The sequence below is a fragment of the Lampetra fluviatilis genome, chromosome 39 (genome assembly GCF_964198595.1).
Source record: "Lampetra fluviatilis chromosome 39, kcLamFluv1.1, whole genome shotgun sequence".
Lineage (NCBI taxonomy): Eukaryota > Metazoa > Chordata > Hyperoartia > Petromyzontiformes > Petromyzontidae > Lampetra > Lampetra fluviatilis.
Genome location: NC_136313.1, coordinates 7,801,069 through 7,822,683, shown reverse-complemented (window position 1 = coordinate 7,822,683; position 21,615 = coordinate 7,801,069). Strand labels below are relative to the sequence as shown.

The 21,615-nt window shown below is 43.8% G+C and overlaps 1 protein-coding gene across 1 annotated transcript in view; it reads left to right on the top strand.

The window, feature by feature from the left end:
- The first annotated feature begins 423 nt into the window (after positions 1-423).
- The window catches only part of LOC144945945 (RNA polymerase II elongation factor ELL2-like), a 49,585-nt gene continuing 28,393 nt past the window's right edge, over positions 424-21,615 (top strand). Inside the window, exons 1-2 of the mRNA XM_078874614.1 lie at positions 424-587; positions 12,159-12,206. Of these exons, the coding sequence (XP_078730740.1) occupies positions 450-587; positions 12,159-12,206 (186 nt within the window). The 5' untranslated portion in view covers positions 424-449. The remainder of the gene's footprint in view (positions 588-12,158; positions 12,207-21,615) is intronic.

Below are 21,615 nucleotides of genomic sequence, written 5' to 3'. Positions count from 1 at the left end.
TGTACAACACGTGCGCTGATAATAATGTAACTGATTACGTTTTTTCCCCCGATCAATTAAAAAACCCCACTGGCATTTGAATAGTCAAAAACAGAGATTTAAAAACGGCATTTAAGTAGTCATCTCAAGTTTTCGTTTTTTTCTCGATTTGCATGACTCGGGGAAGATCTGCTGTGACATTCTGACCAGCCCCTTACTGAAACATCTTTGACAAAGAGCTTCACAGCTCATCGGATTCCTCCACTCTCAATAAATAACTGAGTCGCCCCGCCCACCCCCACCTTTCGCCCCGCCCCCCGCACCTTTCGCCCTCTCCGATTGGTCAACACCGCCGTGATTGACGTCTTCCGCTTTCCGAGCTCCTCCTCCCTCGCGTCGCCTAGCAACATGCGCGTGACGTCACGCGACGGGTACCCCCCCTCCGGCCCCGTGGTGGGCAGCAGTGGAAGATGGCGGTGCTGGGCGAAGGCCGCGAGTTTGCGTTGTCGTGCGGACGGCTCGGCTCGGACCCAGAGCGCCTCACGCTCCTCCACGTCAAGCTCACAGACACGGCCATCAAGGCTTTCGAAGTGCACCAGGCGTCCAAGGTGAGAGGGGGTTTGTTGGTGAGGTTGGGGAGGTTTGTGAGTTGCTTACTGTACAAGTACGTACATTTGCTGTCGATCTCCTCCTCCAACACTGATGGACGTCCTCGCCCCAGGATGGTTGGTCAGAGTTTTGTTGCGAAGGGTTCAACAGTTAGTATATATTTGTTTCATTTACCGGCGGTTGAATTGTGATTGTGACGAGTAACTTGCTGGTCTTATTGCTACGACTGTGTAACGATGGAAGTGGTGTTGGTGGTGGTGGTGGTTGTTGTGTGCTAGAATAGAAATCGCTTCTGTGCACTTTATAAAAAGAGGTTATCGCTTTGACATTAAGCGAATTAAAATAGTTAAAACGATTAGACGAAATCGTCAATGGAGCCTTTCGACTGCGTGTGTCCATTAAAAGTGATTGGTAGTGAAACTAAAAACAGGCGTTGTCGCACTTAACCATTTATACTGGAACTCAGCAACAACAGATGATGTTAACACAAGATCTCAACTAGTTTTCACCTAAAGGAGGTTAGTGTCTTGTATGTTAGGTAACGTGGGTTTATTTTGTCAACGTGGTTACGAGATAAATCGATGTCTGCTGGTGTGGGGTGGGGGAGAGTGGTGAGGGAGAACGTCTGGAACGAACTAGAGGCCATTACAAGGCGCAGTGCTTCTTTAAATTGTTTTATCTTCGCACAGTGTCTTTAAAGTATATAAATGTGCATCGTAAATGGCTTCGTGATGTTAACGTTTTGGTAAATTAATGTAGAAGCTAATGCCAAGCGCAGTGCGGTTTCGATAAACGAAACTACTGAGGGTGGTTGTCGTGGTTTTTGTGGTGGTGGTGGTCGAGTTTGGGGTACGTGGACATTGCAAAGTGCAATTCGTTAGTTGATCAACGATGCGCTTTCTCTGCCCTTAATTTTAAATGTTTAAAAGACTGTTTAACACGTAGCAGGCTTTCGCGACCAATATAATTGATTATAATCAACGTTTTTGGGGTTAGATCGCGTTATTTATAAATGTGTCGTAACCCTCCACCACCCGACACGGTCAATCAGCAAAAAAGTGTCACGTTGACAAAATACAAACATTGTTGGTTCTTTCGGTAAAGTCACGTAGAAGGGAAATAATAAAATAATAAATAGAAAATATTTATTTATATAATTTTATGAATTCCCTTCTACGTGACTTTATCGAAAGAACCAAGAATATGAATCCCTGCAGTCACGAAAGCTTTAAATATAAAAGACAAATAGTTCACTACTTTAGCCCACCGGTGTGTTGAAGAGTGAAACCACAACATTTAAAACATTTTTGAGTAGTACGACGTTTCGCTGGTAATTGCATCCAGCATCATCGGGCAATTCACCAGAATAAAAAAAAAGTGTGACAATTTTTTGCTGATTGGCCGTGTCGGGTGGTGGAGGGTTACGACACATTTATAAATAACGCGATCTAACCCAAAAACGTTGAATATGTTAAAAAGACTGTCGTGGATTTTGGGACTGAGGAATTCGCGAACTCTCTGCGTCACCCTCTCACACCACCCCCCAATCCGCCTTCCTCCTCCTCCTGACAAAATGGACAGAAACGCCTTTCCCTAAATTATTGAACGGACGCCAAGTCCAAGCAGTTCGGAATGCGAAAATGTGTTCACCTATAGAGCGCATATGGTGAATAACATCTATGCACTCTACTGCACACGCAAACGAGTTATTGTTTTTTAGTTTGTAATTAAGTAAAAGCTCGGCCGAGGTTCGGACGCTAGCTGAACAAATAAACAACGTAACGGCGGGGGGTACACTTTTAAAGTGAACAACATCAGCGGTTCAATGGGCCACGCCGGAGAGCAAGCGATGAGTAACTTGTGTGTCTGTATAATGTGCAATACACAGGCGCGCACGCATGCTGATATAGCGCCCAGCGGAGATGCTAATCTGCTGATGGTTTGCCTGCTGTAAATAGAACCCTGCGTGTGTGTGTGCGTGCTGCGTTCTGCTGCAGTTGCTTGGCATGGGCACGCCGTAGCAGCCACTGCACTGCTGGGGGGTGATGGCTTTGTTAGCCCTTGTATGGAGATGTGACACTCGGGGATATTCCACGGGTCAAGGGGTAACAACTAGGGGAGGGTGGGGGCAGTGTGGCCGGAAAATGGCAGTAACACAGCAATCGTTACTAGTACAGCACTCCGCGGTGTGCTGGAGATCAAAGCCAGTTCATTTACAATCTGAGTACGACGTTCGCCAGTAATGTCGTACTCAGATTGTAAATGTTGTGGCTTTGCTCTCCAACACACCGGTGTACTGTACTCGTAATGAATTGGGATGTTCTGTTTACGTGACAAACTTTACTAATCGGTTGTGTCAGTGGTGACCGGTTTAACGATACATATTTACGCGCTCTAACCCCAAAAAACCCTGTATTATGGATGATATCGGTCGCGAAAGCATGTGTGTTAAACTGACAGCAATCGATGTTGAATGTATCCGTAACGAGTCTTGAATTGAGGCCTGCTTCGTATGTGTGCGTTTATCCAACCGCTCTGGTTTTAACCGCGCAGCACCAAACACTCCGTAATGGAGTTAACCAAACATCCCCACTATGTCGGGAGACCCTCGTGAAATTGCCTGGAGACTTTCCTGGATAAAGGAGAGGGGATTTGATTATTTTTAGGAGAGGGGATTGATTATTTTTAGAAGAGGGTTTCCCCCATCTCTGGCTCCCATCTCGTCTACCGAGAGGCACCCCGATTATAAAAGCATTGCGCAACCTAAACATATACGTATACCTACTATAATCACCCAGGAACGTCTGTCCTTAACGCTCGTGACGTCACTCCATATCAACCAGCCCCCCCTAATTAATAATCATGAGCAGGTGACGTCACTCCACATCAAACAGCTTCCCTCATTAATAATAATGAGCAGGTGATGTCACTCAACATCAAACAACCCCCTCATTAATAATCATGAGCAGGTGACGTCCTCCAAATGCACCCACCCCCCTCCATTATTATTACCTACTATAATGAGAAAATGTCTGTGTGCAACGCTCGTGACGTCACTCAACGTCGACCAGTCTCGCTCATTAATAATCATGAGCAGGTTACGTCCTCAAGATGGACACGCCACCACATTCATAATGATTAGCGGCTGACGTCACTCCACATGGGGGGCCGAGACGCCTCCTCCCCCCTCCTCGGCGTCAACTTACAACCCTCACTACAAAGGCAGAACCCTCACGTCACGTGATCTCCGTAACGCTATTGAGACATCGAAGTAAAAAGGACGTCATGATGAACAAGGGATTATAACCTTAAAATGAAATAGGTCTGTGTCACCGCGCCCTTACAAATTGCACACGCAAGTTTCAGATTTACTTCAATACACCCGTCCTTGGACGGGCAAAAGGCTAGTTTAGTAAATAGTAGGTGAACGAATGTAAACATTTCGGTTTTATTCGAATTGTTAAGGATATTTTTAAAGCTTTCGGATTTAAGATCACTTATGTCAGTAAAAAGTAACACGATGGCAGCGACGTCACTACTTGGGACGTCATGTCTTCGGATTAATCCTAAACAAATCGGATACGACATTTCGTGTCAATGCTCGATTCGTGGGATCAATTCCGGAATGAATAACACATTCCTATTATATTTGTATCCAGGCTGTGTGTTATAGACTACCAAGAGATTAAGCTTTGTTATTCTGAAAAAGTACTTTCATAGTGAGCTCTGGCACATTAAACATTATTTATTATTATGCTTCTTTACTCAGGAACGCCTTGCTGAGTCTCACGACTCATTTTCAGGAGGGTCCTGCCAGGTTTTGCTATTTATGGGCGATTGCTATTTATATTAAAATGGAGTAGTTTCTGGGGCATTTAAAAATGGACTACACAGTGGTCTGCTATTAGGAATGAAGTCACAGGAACTTTAATGGCCACCCCGAATCAAACTGGATATCTATTTCGTGAATAATACACCTGCGGTAATAACCAGGGCGGCCGCTGAATGAGAACCGTGAATCTGCAACAAGTGGTGGATGCGCTACCACTAGGCCATGCCTTTGTCACAGCCGATTACAGTGAATGTGACTTTATAATATTTTTTCCTCACGAACAAAAATTTCACTAAGGTCAGTATCCTGTTTATAAACCTACATGCAAATAACAGATGTTTATTGAGTTGCCTCTTTAGAATTGCTGCCTTGTATTGTCCTGCAGCTGTTTTATTTGATCACAAGCAGGCCTAAGATGTGTGTTCTTGTCATTTTCGAAAATTAGCCTTTTATGCACGTGTGTGGCATACATTTGGCTATAAATTAATGGAAAGTCACACGGGATTTAAATCTTTGTGATGGTGTGTAATAGAGTGCAGACATGAACGTGGAGCGCTTTCTCAGTTACCCCGTAATTGTACTTGTTACATTTGCCGAGCAGATGTCGCATGTTTAAAAGTTCGCTGTTGCGCCGGGTCTTGATGCATCTGGGAATATTATAAAACCATCGAAACATTGATGTAATCCTCACTTGAATTTCAAACCATTATCTCTCCCGCAAACAAAAATGTTGGTTAAGAAGCGGATGTGCTCAGTAATGCAAATCGGCGGGTAATTGTGCACGCTTTAAATTGTCAGATGTAACCTCGAGTGTTAACTCTCTGACGTTTGTCTAACGGACTGAGCTTTTAAACCAGTGTTAGGTAAAGACTGGTGTCGAGAGTGCACTGGATGCAAGGGTTTAAATGGAGAGCTGAGGCCGAATCGTCCAATAGGATGATGTTATGGTTAAGAACCTAAGGACACTATGTTGCTGCATGCCAGTGCAGAGATTTTTGCACGAAAAAAGAAGCAAATATTTGGCAGGAATCGCACGGCTCTGGACTGCATTCATTAAGTTGTGGCCTTTACGCTGTATAGCATTTAAAAATGGATATTTTCTTTCTGAACGGCTTAGATTCGGCTTGAGTTTCAAAGGACTGGATCTTCACTTTTGACATTGAATGTTCTTTGGCTTCGTACGTTTCGTGCAAACACACGCTTGTTTTCTAGTTTACCTTTTTAAAACAAAAACACAAATTCCTTTCGCTATTTTGCTTAAAGATACACTTTGAGCACTCGCTTTTAATATCATATCCGTGAAGGTCAGTGTAGAGTTTATAATTTATTTGCACATTTGTGTGCTTGCTTGTTTATGCTTTTTAGCACAACGTATCACATTGCATGCATCCCTTGCATACTTGACACGATTCTATTGCACGGTCCTGCCCCCGCCGTTCCTTTGAGTCATTTTACACATGGAATACACCCCCTCCGAGTGAGTGACATGTCACTGCAACCGGCTCCACATGTTGGTCGCCCAATTGAACAAACGCAGCGAACTTTCAGGAATAGCCATTTAATCACGCGCGCAGGTAACACAGTGCCGTTCTGTTTTAAGATGCATGTGTTCGCTTTAACTGCTCCACAGGTTGGTTGCACGGCGGGGAGGTCATTAACCATTCTTGTGGGGCATAATTCAGGTGCCGGATAAATGCTTTGGGAAATGGGGAATTGAATACACTGCATGCTGGTGTTGCAGTAAGAAACATGGTACATTTTCGTTTGGAGATTTTGTAAAAGCCAACGGTGTTTGTTCAACTTAGGAAGAAGGCGGCAGCAAGTCTTTAATTATTTGGCACAACGTGATTGATAGCAATGATAAATGGGGGATTTGTAATGTTTCAGCCTTTCGGACAATTGATACTGTTAAGAAGGCAAGCACTTGTGTATTATATGAACACCTGACTGCATAAAGATGTAATTTTTAAACTGGGGGAATTGTTTTTAATTGCATACTGTTTAGTCTGTCATCATACTTAAGTTGCATCGCATTCACTCAAAGTAGAGAGTGTAACATGACAACAAATAATGAATAACATTTCTGAAGGATGTGTACTGTACCCATTCAAGTAATTTTCTAATACAGCTTCTAAAATGTCATTGTGGTAAAACAAATAAACCTTGTATTAATGATAAAAAAAAAACTTTCTCTGGATCCGCTGTGGCCACATGTTTGCATGTGCACACCGTGTCCCACGTTCCATGCCGTGTGAAATTCGCTGCTTCATATTACATTGCCGTGCCAAGAGAGAGCAGTGCAGTCAGTGCAGGGTATAACTTTATCCTCGCTGGTAACCCTAACCCCCTAACCCTTTAAAACCTGGCCTTTAACCCCGTGCCTTAACCCTCCATTGAATGCAGTGGTGGCAGTTCAGCACGGAAGCTCAAGCGTGGCCGGAGAAACCCAAAGATTGGCGAGGACTGCCGGGGAGCGGAGGGATAAAGGGTGCAGAGACGCCATGGGGTTGCAGCCGTTGTATCTGTAGCTCCCTGCGTCACTCGTGGGACCGTATCCGATTGCACCCGTTGCGTGACCCACGGTACCAGCCAAAACAGCAAATTAAAACAAATTGAGTCTTAATAGTGTATTCATAAATATCACGATGTTATTGCAAAGCGATTACAATTGATGAAGTTAGTAATCCGCGTGTCTTTGCGCCAGCTCGCACACTTTGGCGTCTGCTGTCTGCGGCTCAGTGCGGTTTCTTTCCATTCAAAACTATGCCTGCCCCGGTTGTGGGGGTTGACCCAGGCTTCTGGTTTTAGCCAACTTTTAACACTTTGAGCACTTTGCCTGTTCTAGTCATTTTCAAAATGCCACGGTGTTTTGTGGTGCTGTGTAGCATATCGCCCTCGCGTACGTGACTAGGTATTTTATTTTACACAATACAAGACCTGTTGGTCAAGGCATGTATGGGGGGGGGGGGGTGGTTATTTTATCGAAACAAATTGGAGAGCAAAGTGACGTAACAGATTTAAATGATCTCTGTAATTGTTTTTGTCAAACAAACCGTCAAATTTTTTGCTTTCTTGCCGAGTACGAACTATAATGGATGGATAGTGATACTGAACTTGTACACAATATGGAGTTTGTTTATTATTGCTTAATGTTGTTTTTCATTTTGTGGAAACTTTTTACATTTTGCTCTTTGGTACTACAAACAAATATCTGGATAGCTTCCAGTCTATGTCTGGACGAAAAACTGATATGTACCTTTGACAGTGTGCTTTGAGGCTGCTGGTCTACCTCTCTTCATAGTGTTTGCATTTAGATCTACTGTATTAATAATGAGTGATTTGCCCTGGAGGTGTACTTTGTATGTGTCATAACCCCTGTAAAGCCACCTTATTGCATTCTTTTATCGCAAGCTCTGTTAAGAAGAGGCATCATAAAGCAGAGTTTCTGCTGCGTGACCTTGTTTTTCGTGGGTCAGGAAGTTTTAAAAGCCACGCTTTTAAAGGCCAGCATAGTGTGTTTTTAAATGGCAGACACAGATCCGTAGGGTTTACTCACACTTGGCTGTACGCTAACGGTAGCATTAGGGGCAAACAAAACAAGCCGCACACACACGAGTGAGTGTCGCAGCCTCCAGTACAGTTTGAACCTTACACTCCATTGATGCAAATAGACGTTTTGTACGTGGAAGAAAATAAAAGGTTCTCGTGGACATAAACTGGTTTGACTAAATCGGCTTAAACTGTTTAACCTGTTTTGAAGTCAAAATCTGCATCCCTGCGATGGGTTATAATTCGCAACATTTTGGGAAATGTTTTACCCGCAGAAGATACGTTTGTGACCGTAGGATTGGTCCTGGGCCTCCCCGAGGTCGACTCAGCCTCAAATGAGTACCTGGTGCGGTGTGTAAACATTGCCACTGGGGAGATAAAGACGTGGTGCTTGCCACCCACCCCTCGTGTACCGTGTCGGCTTTGATAGGTGACAGCACTTTCCCCAACAGTCTATTGAGACTATATGGGGCGTCTTTGTCCTGCGATCATGCCTTGTATATCACATGACATCACCATACTTGGCCAGTAAATGTTATAATCGGCTAATTTAACTTTTGTTTCGTGTAAAAGGTGTTGTGGCTGATTGTGGATGCCTTTTTCCAGCAAATGGATTCACCATGGCTGATAAAGATTTAGTTTTTTCTTCATAATTTGCATTAAATTGGTTTAATATCCTGTTGTGTAGGAATAAGCGGCGTTTCATCCGGCAGACCTGAAGGGATGGTGCGGAGATCATGCTTGCGTTTGGTTCAGATGTGCTTTCAGTGCATGCAAATGCGAAAGGGAAAATTTAATTTCCGCAGTGTATGCAACAGCAAGATATTTTTCTAAGACGTGCATTTTTGTTAGTTAATTATGCTTTTGGCTCGTTATTAAATCAATGTACCTATAAAGTCTGCACATAATGCTGTCAAGTTTTGTTGACAAAGCACAATGCCTTTGTGTGATAAACAAATATTTGGTGAAAGAGAATTGAGGCCTTTGGTTTTTTTAGAGGCAGCCGGACATGGTTTTTTTTTACATGAAATATTTATGTTCGCACTTTATAATGTGCTACAGAAAATGCCAGCTGCGCAGTATTCCTGTCTGTGGAGGGTTTGTCAGCAAAAGTTGGCGTGAATTCTGTTAATTTCCTTTCAGGCTGCCGAGTGTTGAGATTAACTTTAATGTATGAGAGCTTTCAACCAAACCAGGAATGTTGGCTATGCGACCAGGTCTGAACCATTTTTGTGGATTAAAAGATTAATTTAAAAGATAAATATATGTTCATTTCATCCTTTCTGTTTGGAGGTCATTTAGTTAACTGGGCTTATCCATCTGCTGCCTACATACTTCGATATATCATTATATGCTGAAACTTGATACGAACCATTTTCATTTTCACTTCTAAAATACCATGATCTGGTACTGAACGGTTATTTCAATGGTAAGCAACGCACGTTGTGTAATATATATACACACACTTGCTTATGACCAATGTGCGTGGCGGTGTACAACCGCGGCACTGTACACGAAACCATGCTTCCATATTGGGAAATGCCTATTATTAAAATAGGTTCAAGTTAGTGTGTCGCGTGTCACACAAGATAAACTCGCACTCTGGCAAGAGTTTGGCTAAAAAAAGTAATGCGCTCTCCTCAACTCCTTCCATACGGTAGTCTAGCTGGCGCACTTAACTCTCACGGCAATTAAAATAACTATACTTGTAGTTTATAGCCTTAGTGAAATGTCAACGCTTAGCATTTAGGGTTTGCACTATTTTTAATCGGTGGACATTAACTGCTATGGCGAATGGATCAGTCAAATTTACATTGATGATAAAAACATAAAGCAAGCTCAAAATTGCTTAAAGAAGCATGGGGACAATGGCGGAGCCAGGATTTTCAGGTAGGGGGGCAACCCCTCCAGCAATGAGGAGTTGTTAGTAAGTAAGGACTTGTCCCTTACTTTTTATTCGACTCGTGTGCGGCGATGGCGCAGCCATCGATCGAGGGTCGAATTCGAACCGCGTTGTGTGATCGGCATCGCGCTCGCTAAAGGTGTTTGCCTTCAGGGAAGTTGTGTACTGTATACGCAACTGAGCACAATTCTGTGAGTCACTTATAACTGCTTTGCCGTTACTTATTGCCAATTATGGACTCAGACTATTATCCTATCATCTCGTAGAGTCCCTGGCACATAATAATATGCTACACAGTGGCAGTGGGGGGTCGCAAAATGCCGATTTATTACTAATAATGATCCGATCGAAATGAGGGATTTCGATCGGATCATTGGGGGGCAGAGGTCGCAACCGGGTACCCGATACCCGTACCCTACCCGATACCCGGCTACCCGTACCCGGCCAGGTACGGGTACGGGGAAGCCGTTTGCGACCCTGGTGCGGCCGGGTATGGGTAGGCCGTGAGTCACCGGTGAGTAACCGTTTGTCACTCAATTCGGGTAGGGTACGGGTACAGGTAGGGAACGGGTACCCGTACCCGGCTGGGTATGGGTACCCATTTGCGACCCTGGTGCGGCCGGGTACGGGTAAGGAATCAAAACCCGTTTGCGACCTCTGTTGGGGGGGCACATGCCACCCCACCCCCCCCACTGGCTCCGCCAGTGCATGGGGAGAACTACATTCTTGCCATTGAATTGAGAGACAGAACATGAGAGCACACGTAGGTTAGAGGTATCGGTGTTTATAAAACTACGACAGCTTGGGCAGGATGCCGATGGAAGGGATGATGGTCGGTGGCCGAGACTAAAAATGCAGCGGCAGCCAAGTGAGGGAACGCATCCGAGCAGACGTTCACCACATCACAGCGCCGAGAGATGGTGACGGCTCGGATGACGATGATGAGAACTGTACTACTAAGTCAGGGAGTAGATGGCACAGTAGTCTAACTTGGGCTACCTGGCTGTGGAGCCGATTCCGCGTCACTGTTCTACACATTCTGCTGCCCACCTGCCACCAACACTGAGGCAGAAACTAATAACAGCTCAGGTCAGTACTGGCTCAAACGATGTGGGCCCTAGTTATAGCCAGGGTTTTACAGAACACCAGGTTACATGATAGCATCATTATTATACATGTACAGGCCATCGCTGCACTATGAGACCTCCTTTACCAGTGGCAAAATATAGTAATAGGTTTTCACCCTTTCAACTGGTACAAAAACTGACACCTTTATACAAGGGATCATGTTTGCAATAACCACAACACAGTGCATATCATTATCAGAGTTGTTTCTTTTTGTTTGAATTTTGACTGCTTGTGTTGTGATTATTGCAAACATGATCCCTTGTATAAAGGTGTCATTTTTTGTACCAGTTGAAAGGATGAAAACCTATTACTTATCCAGGCCATCGGTCGCTCCACTGCTGGATAAGAGGCTCTCTATGCCATGTGTGTTGTGGAAGTTCGTTGACAGTGCTTGGGCAGAGTGGTCAGTGTGGGTTTGTGAAGACGGGGAAGAGCGTAAAGGTACAGTAAGACGATGCATTTTACTGCTCTGTCTTGTGCTGTAAATCGCATAGCCCCACAGCCTGTAGCAACTTGTTATACTTGGTGGTTACTCATCCAAGCGTTATCCAGGCTCAACATTGCTGATCTTTGGAAGCCTACCAGGATCGGGCACCTTCCAGCTGATTGGTTCACTGGCAGCATCATTGGGGGTAGCAACATATCCTTGGTGTTTGGAGTTGGCCATCAAGGCAAGTATTTTTTGTTCAGGGAAAGATAACGCGGTACATTTGATATTGTTGTAGCACAGGTAGAGAGACATGTGCTCTGTTATCTCAAAACACAACTTGCCCAGCAATGCAGAGTGTATTCTAACCTGGATGCTCGTGTGAATGACAGCCAGGCATTTACAAGTGCCATCCTTATTTGTTTTTTACGTTTTCTGACCCTAGCTGGTTTCTGCAGTGGTTATTATCGTATCGGTTTGTTAAATTATTGTTTTACGTTGCACATTGTACACCCTGACAAGATAATTATCTTTACAGAGAACGAAATGAGTGTGTTATGCAAGTCACACTACAGTGCAGTAGTTACAAATGTACGGTTATTAATTGCTGAATAAGCGCTGAATGTATTTTTCATTGAAGAGCGATTTAAAAATCACAGGCATTTGCTAACTGAGCCATATGCATTGGGAGTTTGACAGTAACGTTGTACCCTTTCTTTTATCTTCTCCAGCATTCCCTGTCATCCCAACCGACCATCCGCTTTGGAGGAGGCAAAGGGGTAAGTCGATCGCATTGGCCGTGTTTGCCGACCATCTGTATGGCACGCTGGGGAAACGGTCTGCCGAGGTCCTTCCCTCTGTGTGTGTGCGCGCGCCTCTGTACATGAAAGTGTCCTTGTCAAGATGTGCCACAGTGTGGGCCAAACCATTAACTGTTGAGTGACAAGCCAAGCATGTGCAGTGCATCGGTTGTGTTGAAAAAAATGGCATGTTTCGTCAAATCCGCTCTATTGATTGCCGTTCTCCATTTGTCCTAAAATTGATTGTACTGTTTGTAGTAGTTAGCACACGGTGCCAGCACTCTTGAGTTCGATACCCAGTCATGGCCAATGTCGGCAGTGGTGAATTCCACTTCACCCGTTCCACACTGATCAGCTTAGTGAAGTTTAGTAAAACAAAACCATTGTGGGGGGAGACCTTAGTCTAGCACTGGCTGTACATTATTATTTACATTTCACTTGCATCCTGCGATTAGTGCACATGGGGGACGTGACTGGACTAGATCCTGTGTTTGTATCCGAGACCGCTGATGATGATGGTTTCATCTGATCCTTGAAATGTCTGGTTCAGTAAATATGAATGTGAAAGAATGCCCAAGAAAAACGAAGGTTCCTGAGTGCAGGCTGAACACCTGCTCTGACATAATGAATAAGTTGAGGTCGTGGTAGGACCAAGTACGTTAATTATAGTTACAAAGATGTCACCGCAGCGTCCAGTAAACCTTTATTTTGTTAGGGGTATAAAGATCCATCAATTTACTGATTGCTATAGATTATTAAGCTCCCATTACATGTGTAGAATCTCGTGTGCAAGAAGTAATGTTTAATCTTTTTTGGTGATGGTTTCATGTGACCCCTCCAGCCACTAGAGGCAGCTAGAGGCACAACACTGTTAACCATTATTATTGTTGAATTAAATTGTCACCCAGAATCATCATGACAATTCCTTGAATCTCATTGGGGCCAAATTTTTACACCCCTATCCGTTAAACTTTGTCGTTCAAAGTGGAGTTGGTGCTGAGAGAGAGGTCACTTTGTATCCATGTACAGTACTTTATGTGCTTTTTGTTGAGCCCCAAAATCTAGCGCCATGGCATGACCGTGTGTTTGTGTGGTTTCAAGATCCTGAAGGCGCTTCAAGTAACTAAAAATGTTGTGTCGTGTCAGTACAGGAGGAAATGTTGGCTTTACCGTGTGTAGGATTTATAAGCTACAGCGAGCAAACAAAGCCAAAATTTCTGTAAAATATTTATTTGGGCTGGGTCAGTGTTTGCAGCTTGTTGATCTAGATATTGACATTTGGCCACAGGTCTTAAAATCATAACATCTAGCAGCTTGAAAAGTCAACTGCTTATATTTTGGCTTGGTCACGTAATCCTGAAATCATTCTTCCAAAGAAAATTCTGCTAGGAATCACGATGATTGCCAAAAAAGACATTTCTGTGCTCTATAATTACTATAACCAACAATTCTGTCTACTGTTAAATGACTGCTTTTATCTTCATCTGGCCATGATTCTTTTTTTAAACATATGCAAAAATGTTGGATGGAACCCCTTCTGTTAAATCAGATCCAAGAAAAACTCGAATTCACACGATGCGTACTTGTTCCAGGCGAACTGTTACCTCTTTATGGGCACATAGAAGCTGATCTAAATGTTCCCATTTAATTTGGTTGAATAAATAGTGGCACGCTATAACATGAAACCCATAATGCAGTAATGCATTGAGCATGGTACTGAATGCCGCGCAGTGCCCTCTTAACACCTGTTTATGCATGATGAACCTCTTGCCCAAGCACAATCCATGCTCAGTGCTGCATTGCTTCTGAGATCGGGCACTTTCTGGGTTAATTTGATGGGGTAATATTTTGGGACTCAAAGGGTAGTGCAGCAAATGCATTGGTGTGTGCAGGCAGTCCTCGACTTAGGGAACGGGTTACGTTTCCGAGACCCTGTTCCGTAAGTCCATTTGTTCGTATCTCAGAACTCAATAGTTTATTGTATATTCGGTCAGTGTTATAAAATCTGTTATCATTCAGCAAAAGAGAGAAGCATTGTTAAACTCATAAATAAAAAAAAAATATTGTACTTTTCTACGTAATACGGTCATAAATACTATGTAGTAAATAAAACATTAAATAAAATAACATAAAAAAAACGTTTTATTTTCACTTCCATTGCATCCTAATGCTGCCTTGCTTGTTGTCGGAAGGGGCATTTCTAGGAGGAGACTCGTTACATCTCGTGGAGGATTGCTCCGCCGAACAAAATAGTTCCGCGGTTTGATTCATAAGTACGACAGAACATTTGCAAATCGGATGGTTAAAAAAAATTCCATTTTGCGGGGGTTCATAATTGTGGATGTTTCTAAGTCAGACGTTCGTATTTTGGCGACTGTGTGTGTATTGTATTTGTATGCTCCCATGTCTGCTCTCTGCGTTCACAAACTCACTGACTCGCGTGGTGAAGTATGGTAAACAAACCCCCACAACCTGCACGATGGGGGGGGGGAGGCCCTCATTTGGCTGTGGATTAACAAAACGGCTGTACATGTGTGTACATGTACACAAACAATGACATATTTGGAGATATTTTAATTATAGTTTTTACAAAGAAGAGAAACAACACCGGTCACGTGAAATGTGTCTGCCAGTTTGAGTAAACACGGACAATTCGGTAGGGTCACGCCGTTCCCCCAATGCGCCGCAAACGGCAGCTGCGAGCCAGAGGTCGCAACCGGGTACCCGATACCCGTACCCTACCCGGTACCCGGCTACCCGTACCCGGCCGGGTACGGGTACCCGTTTGCGACCCTGGTGCGGCCGGGTACGGGTACGGGTAGGCCGTGAGTCACTGGTGAGTAGCCGTTTGTCACTCATTTCGGGTAGGGTACGGGTAGGGTACGGGTATCCGTACCCGGCCGGGTACGGGTACCCATTTGCGACCCTGGTGCGGCCGGGTACGGGTAAGGAATCAAAACCCGTTTGCGACCTCTGCTGCGAGTCGAGCCTGGACTGATTGCCAGCCTCGGTCTGTCCGTGACCCCACTCGACCGGTGGAACGTGTTGCGGCCGCCACAGGTGTCTGACCTCAGGCATCTCGTCCCCACCGACCAACTTGGCATGCAACCGCCCTCATCGCCACTGGCATTACTGGCGTTGGGTAAAATGATGGGGGGCGGAGAGGCATACCTGGTGGAATGGGGCCACATGATCATAAAAGGCCGCTTGTCCGGGTTAAAATGTGAGCAGACAAACAAAACCCAGCGATGGATTAGCTACCCAATAGAGCCGATTCAGTGGTCTCAAGGTAAAATATGATGACTTGCTGCAGTTCATAATTTCTAAGACCTTTTTACTTTCAGTAGGTATTTGTGCATTCTGGGTTTCATGGTTAGATCGGCGCCCTGTTGATTTCGCCAAATGAAAGAAAATAGCAATATGTTGAGCCATTTCTGTGCCCATAGAGAGAACATTTTTAAGGAAGAGGTGCACAATATCATTCGAGTTTTATTTGGTTGTAATCGATGGAAAAAACTTGAGTTATAATATGGATTGTCCAATGCCTTTTAGCTCCAAAGTGGGTAGCTAAAGTCATTTGAAGCATCAGGCATGTACATGTGTTACCACGTCAGTTGAATTGCTGAGTACATGGACAGCCCGTTTGTCAATCCAATACTGGATGAAGGCCTCACCACTCTGTCCAGACAGTTTGGGTTATTTATCCATATTTTACCATATTCGTTTTGTTAAAGTTGATGGTGGCACAAGTACAAATACAAGTTTAGATTTTTCTACACTGCCATCTCCTGCCCACAATGCCTACTGCACGCATTTTGTGTGAATGTGATCACCCATCCAAGCACTATCCAGGCTCAACCCTGTTTAAGTTCCCCGGTCTGATGGGATTGCATGCCTTCCGAGTGATTTATTATGCGGAGTGAGACTAGAATGCCGTCACTAAGGAGATGCCCCTGTGGCGATCTATACTCTGCCTCGTTGGCTGTAGGTGACGGCTGCATATTACTGCTCTGTGTGTTATCGCAGAGAGGAAGAGAGAACGAAGCTAGGCCTATGTTTAGTAATGCCACAATCTAAGGAAAACCCCAAACGAAACGCAATCATCGGGCAAAGTGTGAATTTGTAGAAGCACTGACTTCACTTTTCATGTGTTGTTCTGTACGATATGTGTATTCATGTTATAATGTCATACCATATGTCTAATGCAGGTTACCTACCGTGTGTATATTCTTACAATAGTTTCTGGCTTCGGCAGTAAAGTGTGTATAGAAACAACCTGGTTGTGAGATTAGCCGAATCTGTCGGCGTACATGCGGTTGATGTATGTTCAATCTCTTGTGGGCTTGTGTCGGCAGTTCGTTATAAGAGGAGGAGGCTGAAGTTGCCGTGTAATTGTGCATGCCCACGCATGTGGAAATGTACAGTTTGGCTGGTGCCTTTTTAATTGTGGCTGAGCAACTCTCACAAGTTGAACGAACGTGATAAGCAGCCAAAATGTTGGATTAAGGCGTCCAAAGCTGCCCAAACAACTCTACCTTTAACGGTAGTTTAAAGGCTATGTCAACATGGCCACAATCGTAATCGCATTATTATGCGATTTGCATAATATGTTGCTTTTCTGATGAGGTAGTAGCTTGGCTTCGTATTGTTTACGAATTAAAAAACCCCAGCACCACCGTGCTCATATGCATGACATGGTCGCAGGGTTTAAAGTTACACACAGCTGTGATGCTACTGTCATCTCTCGCGCATAAACTTATCGTACCTTTTGTACCCAATTGTTGGCATTTTTGGAAAATCCTATGACCCAGTAAACTTACCCAAAAAAAAAAGTAGTGTGATCACGTGCGCATATATATGGCAGTGGTAAAATGTGGGGTTACCTCTGTTTGAATGTTTCTTCTTAGTCAAGCGACTCTGGGGTTACATTCACGTGAACTGGGGTTTCCAGTAATGCTGGGAGTAGTCACATCCTGTTTGTATTCGCCGTGACAGTCATATTGGGGTGTTGCAGGATGTTTTAAATGCCAAACGGAGTCTCGTTGAGTGGTGACTGATCCTTACAGCACAGTTAAAGAGAGCTTTAAGAAAGGTTAATGCAATCTCTCTAAACGCGGTGGTTGTGCAATACATTTTGAGAGCCGGAATGATTCGTCGCTTTTAAAAAAAACATTGTTAAACTCGTTGTGTACACACATCACATTTTTTTTTCCGGAAGAAGTAATAATTTTTTACGTGCGTTGACATTTTTTTGTGAGGCTAATTGTCTAACGAAATGACACCAGCTTGTTTCAACGAGATATACAGAACAGACGAGACGTCACGTCACAAATGAGAGACTGTACGAGCAGCACCGTACAGACCGGAACTACCTTACAGAAAAAAACAAATGATTGACGGTACGGAAGAGACAAATATTGATGCTTGAATCGAGTTGTGACCCAAAGTGGTGAGAATTCACGGAGTTAACCGGGAGTTTCAATCATTACCTACCCATGGTATCTGTTTCAATGCACACGAGGTGCGTGCAACCCTTTGTCAGGCCGCTGCTGAATCAGTCGTGGGGCTTGTGTGGCCTTGCTTCACATTGCGGGTTGGTGAAGAAGGGGGGGGGGAGGGTGCCAAGAACCAGCTCGGATATCACGCACTGACGATAACCGTGGCTGGGGATCGAACTCGGGTTGCTGCATTCACGGCGTAAGCGCGCTAATTATGGTGCCACGGCTCCTTGTGTGCGAATCAATTTTGGGCTCTGCTGTCTTTTTGACTCGCACAAATTAAAGTGTTTAATGCCCCTATATAGCCAGCGAATGTATTTTAGAGAAAGGAGTGCCAGCAAACTCTGTGTCCTCATGTATTTATAGGAGGTCTGTGCAGATATTTAAATATCCAGTGACGTGCACATCACCCGGAGGTAACATGGTGGCTGCATTATTGCACTTGGCTACCATTGATCTTTTTTTTAGATCCTTAAACTTGTGTTTCGTTTTAGCCACCACCACATGGTTCGGGGTGACAGGCTACAACATGTGGCTACGACATCGTGCATATTAACAATGTTGGTTGGGGTCTTTTGTTATGTTAAAAAAAACCTCAAGTTGTGGATACCATCAAAAAACATTGTGTCATCACAGCAAAAACAACTTTTGGCCACTCACATTGCCTGGACAGCTGATGTGTATGTATAGTGGTCAATTATCAAACCTGCTCTTCATTTGAAAGAGCTGTGTGTGCAACAACATTTTTCATTGTGCCTACTCTACTGATAAAAAAAAACCCCAGTGGCCACCGTGTATCGTGTTTAATGTAGGAATGTTAACAGTGCTTCTACGTTACATACGAGCGCTGGAAGAAAAAACAACTTTACAGCTGCACCCAAAGAGCACCTGGAGCCTGCTTTCGCTCACAGGTTCTATTCAAGACTGATTACGAAAAGTTAGGGCTATTGATCATGTCACAAAAGTGAATCACAATAAGTTTAGTTTTTTGGGTTTGGCTGTAACCCCCACACACACTGGTCTCCTGCTACGGTGGCAGGCCGAGCCCTTTAAATTAACAGCTCAGTTAAATGGCATTCTTTTGTGTTTGCTTGTGAAAAATGCAGCCCTTTTATTGGACCTCGGCTAATCGGGTTGCATCCTGTTATTGGCAATGCAGCCAGTGGGTTTTATGGTAACTGGACTTAAGCAATAGTGATGTACCATCATTTGTGTCGGTGATGACAGAGTTTGGCCGTATGCTGCAGCAGCAGAAGTGCAGTGCCGGCAAAGATGGCGAAAATAGATTATCGTTGTTATATACTCGGTTTACACGAAATTCCCCCTGAATTAGATGAAGCTTAGAAACTCGGTAAAATACGATTAAATCTCAACGTATGTACAGTGCAACATTGGATTACACTTTCAACCGCACCCCAAACCGCAGTAGTAGCACTAAGGGTTAGCAGTTGCCGTAACTATGATAGTAAGTTGTCCATGTACTGCCCTTTTGTAAATCCACTGCTGGATAATGTTCGTGCGGATTATTATCCAGTACTTCACCATGCTGGTCGGTGTGGGTTGGTCAAGGCAGGCAGCAGAGAAGTACAGTACATTTTAGATTTGAAGCTTTCGTGACTGCAAGGATTCATATTCTTAGGTTTTTTCGGTAAAGTCACGTAGGTTAAAAATTAAAATTAATAATTAATAAGTACAGTACAACAATTCATTTTGGCACGCTCCTTTATGCTGCACCACCACGTTGCCTCACAATTCCAAGGACAAGTCAGGTTCAGGTTGGAGCTGGGCTATTCGATTTTATTTGAGTACTGTAGTTGATAAGGATACCGATTGTCGGTTTGGTTTCTGGACTTTATAACTTTTTTATTTTACCAGGGAAAGGCCACTCAGCTATATAGCTCTTTTTCAGAAAAATTCTCGCCACAAATTATAGCTCAACGAAGTGACTTATCGCGTGGAAATTTATAGCAGCCAAGTACTCGTAAACGCATGTTTCTAAATGTGGAGGGGAAAACCGGAGGACCCAGAGAAAAATCCACGCGACCACAGGGAGAGAGAGACACCGCAAACTTCAAATATACAACAGCAGGCATCAGGTCTGGATCGAAGCCACGACCTCCAGCATATCAGGCGAGGTAGTTAACATCTCGCCACCGTGGCGCCCCTTAATCGGACAATGCCAAAATAATTCTAGATTTGAAGCTTTCGTGACTGCAAGGATTCATACTCTTAGTTCTTTCGGTAAAGTCACGTAGGTAAAAATTGAAATAAAAATTAATAAAAATAAAACAATAAAAATCACGACGTTTCAGAGGCAACACAAGCTTCCGTCTTCAGGTGAAACGGAAGCTTGTGTTGCCTCCGAAACGTCGTGATGTTTATTGTTTTATTTTTTATTAATTTTACCTACGTGACTTTACCGAAAGAACTAAGAGTATGAATACCAAAATACTCTTGAGGTCTGTTCCCACGTGTGCCACTGGACGGGAGATCAAGGAAGGGGCTTGATGACATCAGCCTCTTCACGCTCGTTGTGATTTGTTGGGAATTTCCTGCCTTCAGGGGGCAGGATGTCGGGACAGCTGTAATGTTTTGAGGGAGCCCGAGTAATTTACCCAAAATAAAGTAGTCGGTTAGAATTTTTATTTGACTCATTAACTAAATGGACTGATTTTCCCGGCTGTAGCTTTGGGTGGATTTCGTGTGATGTATGAATGAAGTGAAGGATTGAGCACAATGGCACATGCATGTACATGCACTAGAGGAACGGTTTAACACTTTCTCAACACAGTTTCATCAGAATCTTTATTTACGCTGCAGGATGAAGCCGATGAACTATAAAACTCTTTGACAGATGTCCAGTCGGGGCGGGTCAGAACGATGCAACAAACAATACAAAAACATGATAGTGCAACCTATAGGTCAAGTAAGCAAGTGACACAAAAATAAACAATTTTTATTTTACCAGGAAAACCCCAATGAGCTATGAGCTTCTTTTTCAGAAGCGACCTGGCCACAAATGATAGCTCAACGAAGTGGCTTATCACGTGGAAATTTATAGCAGTCAATTAATCTCAACGCATGCTTCTATCCTGTGTGCCCCAGGGCAGTCTGGCTCCAGTTGTAATATCTGTGCGAAAAAGACGACAGTCACGATTTACGTGTTTCATTCAAGTACTTGTGACATCACTGCATTGGCTACTTTGTCAGCAGAGGGCAGTGTGGAAAAATACATTGTACAGTACTCTGCTATGCTCTCCAATTTCACTAATTTGCTGTAAACAACGTGGTCAAATTTCGATTTAAAGCTTTCGTGACTGCATGGATTCATATTCTTCGTTCTTTCGGTAAAGTCACGTAGAAGGGAAATAATAAAATAATAAAAGTCAAACATAATAAGATAAAATTCTCACGACGTTTCGGCCATAACGCAAGCAGCCGTCCTCAGGTGAAGAACAGGGCTGTCGGAAAGACCGCGTCCTAATGAACACCGCTAAGCTTGGCAGCGTATTTCTAAGCTGGGTTGGAGGTGGAGAGAGCCTTGACAAAGGAGTTTACGTGGTCAAGTACGGTAAATTATATCCCATGACCTGCGCTGTATAGGGAAGCCTTTACCCAACAGTGGATTGTCCAGTCCAACAAATTGATGTCACTAAAGGTTTGCATAGTGATGCATTACCTGGTGGAGGGTTTATTCTCGATAAAGAAGCTTCTTCTAACTCGTATCAAGTGGCTTGTTATGCACATGCCAGGTAGAGCTGTGTAAGCTGAGAGCTTTGTGTTTTTTGGGCATCGTTTTTGTAAAGCGACAAGCCATACTTTACATAAAGTATGCTCGTTGTTGTGTTTGTGTGCTTGGGAGGCCGTTGGCGATTAGCTGTATGCTGGTA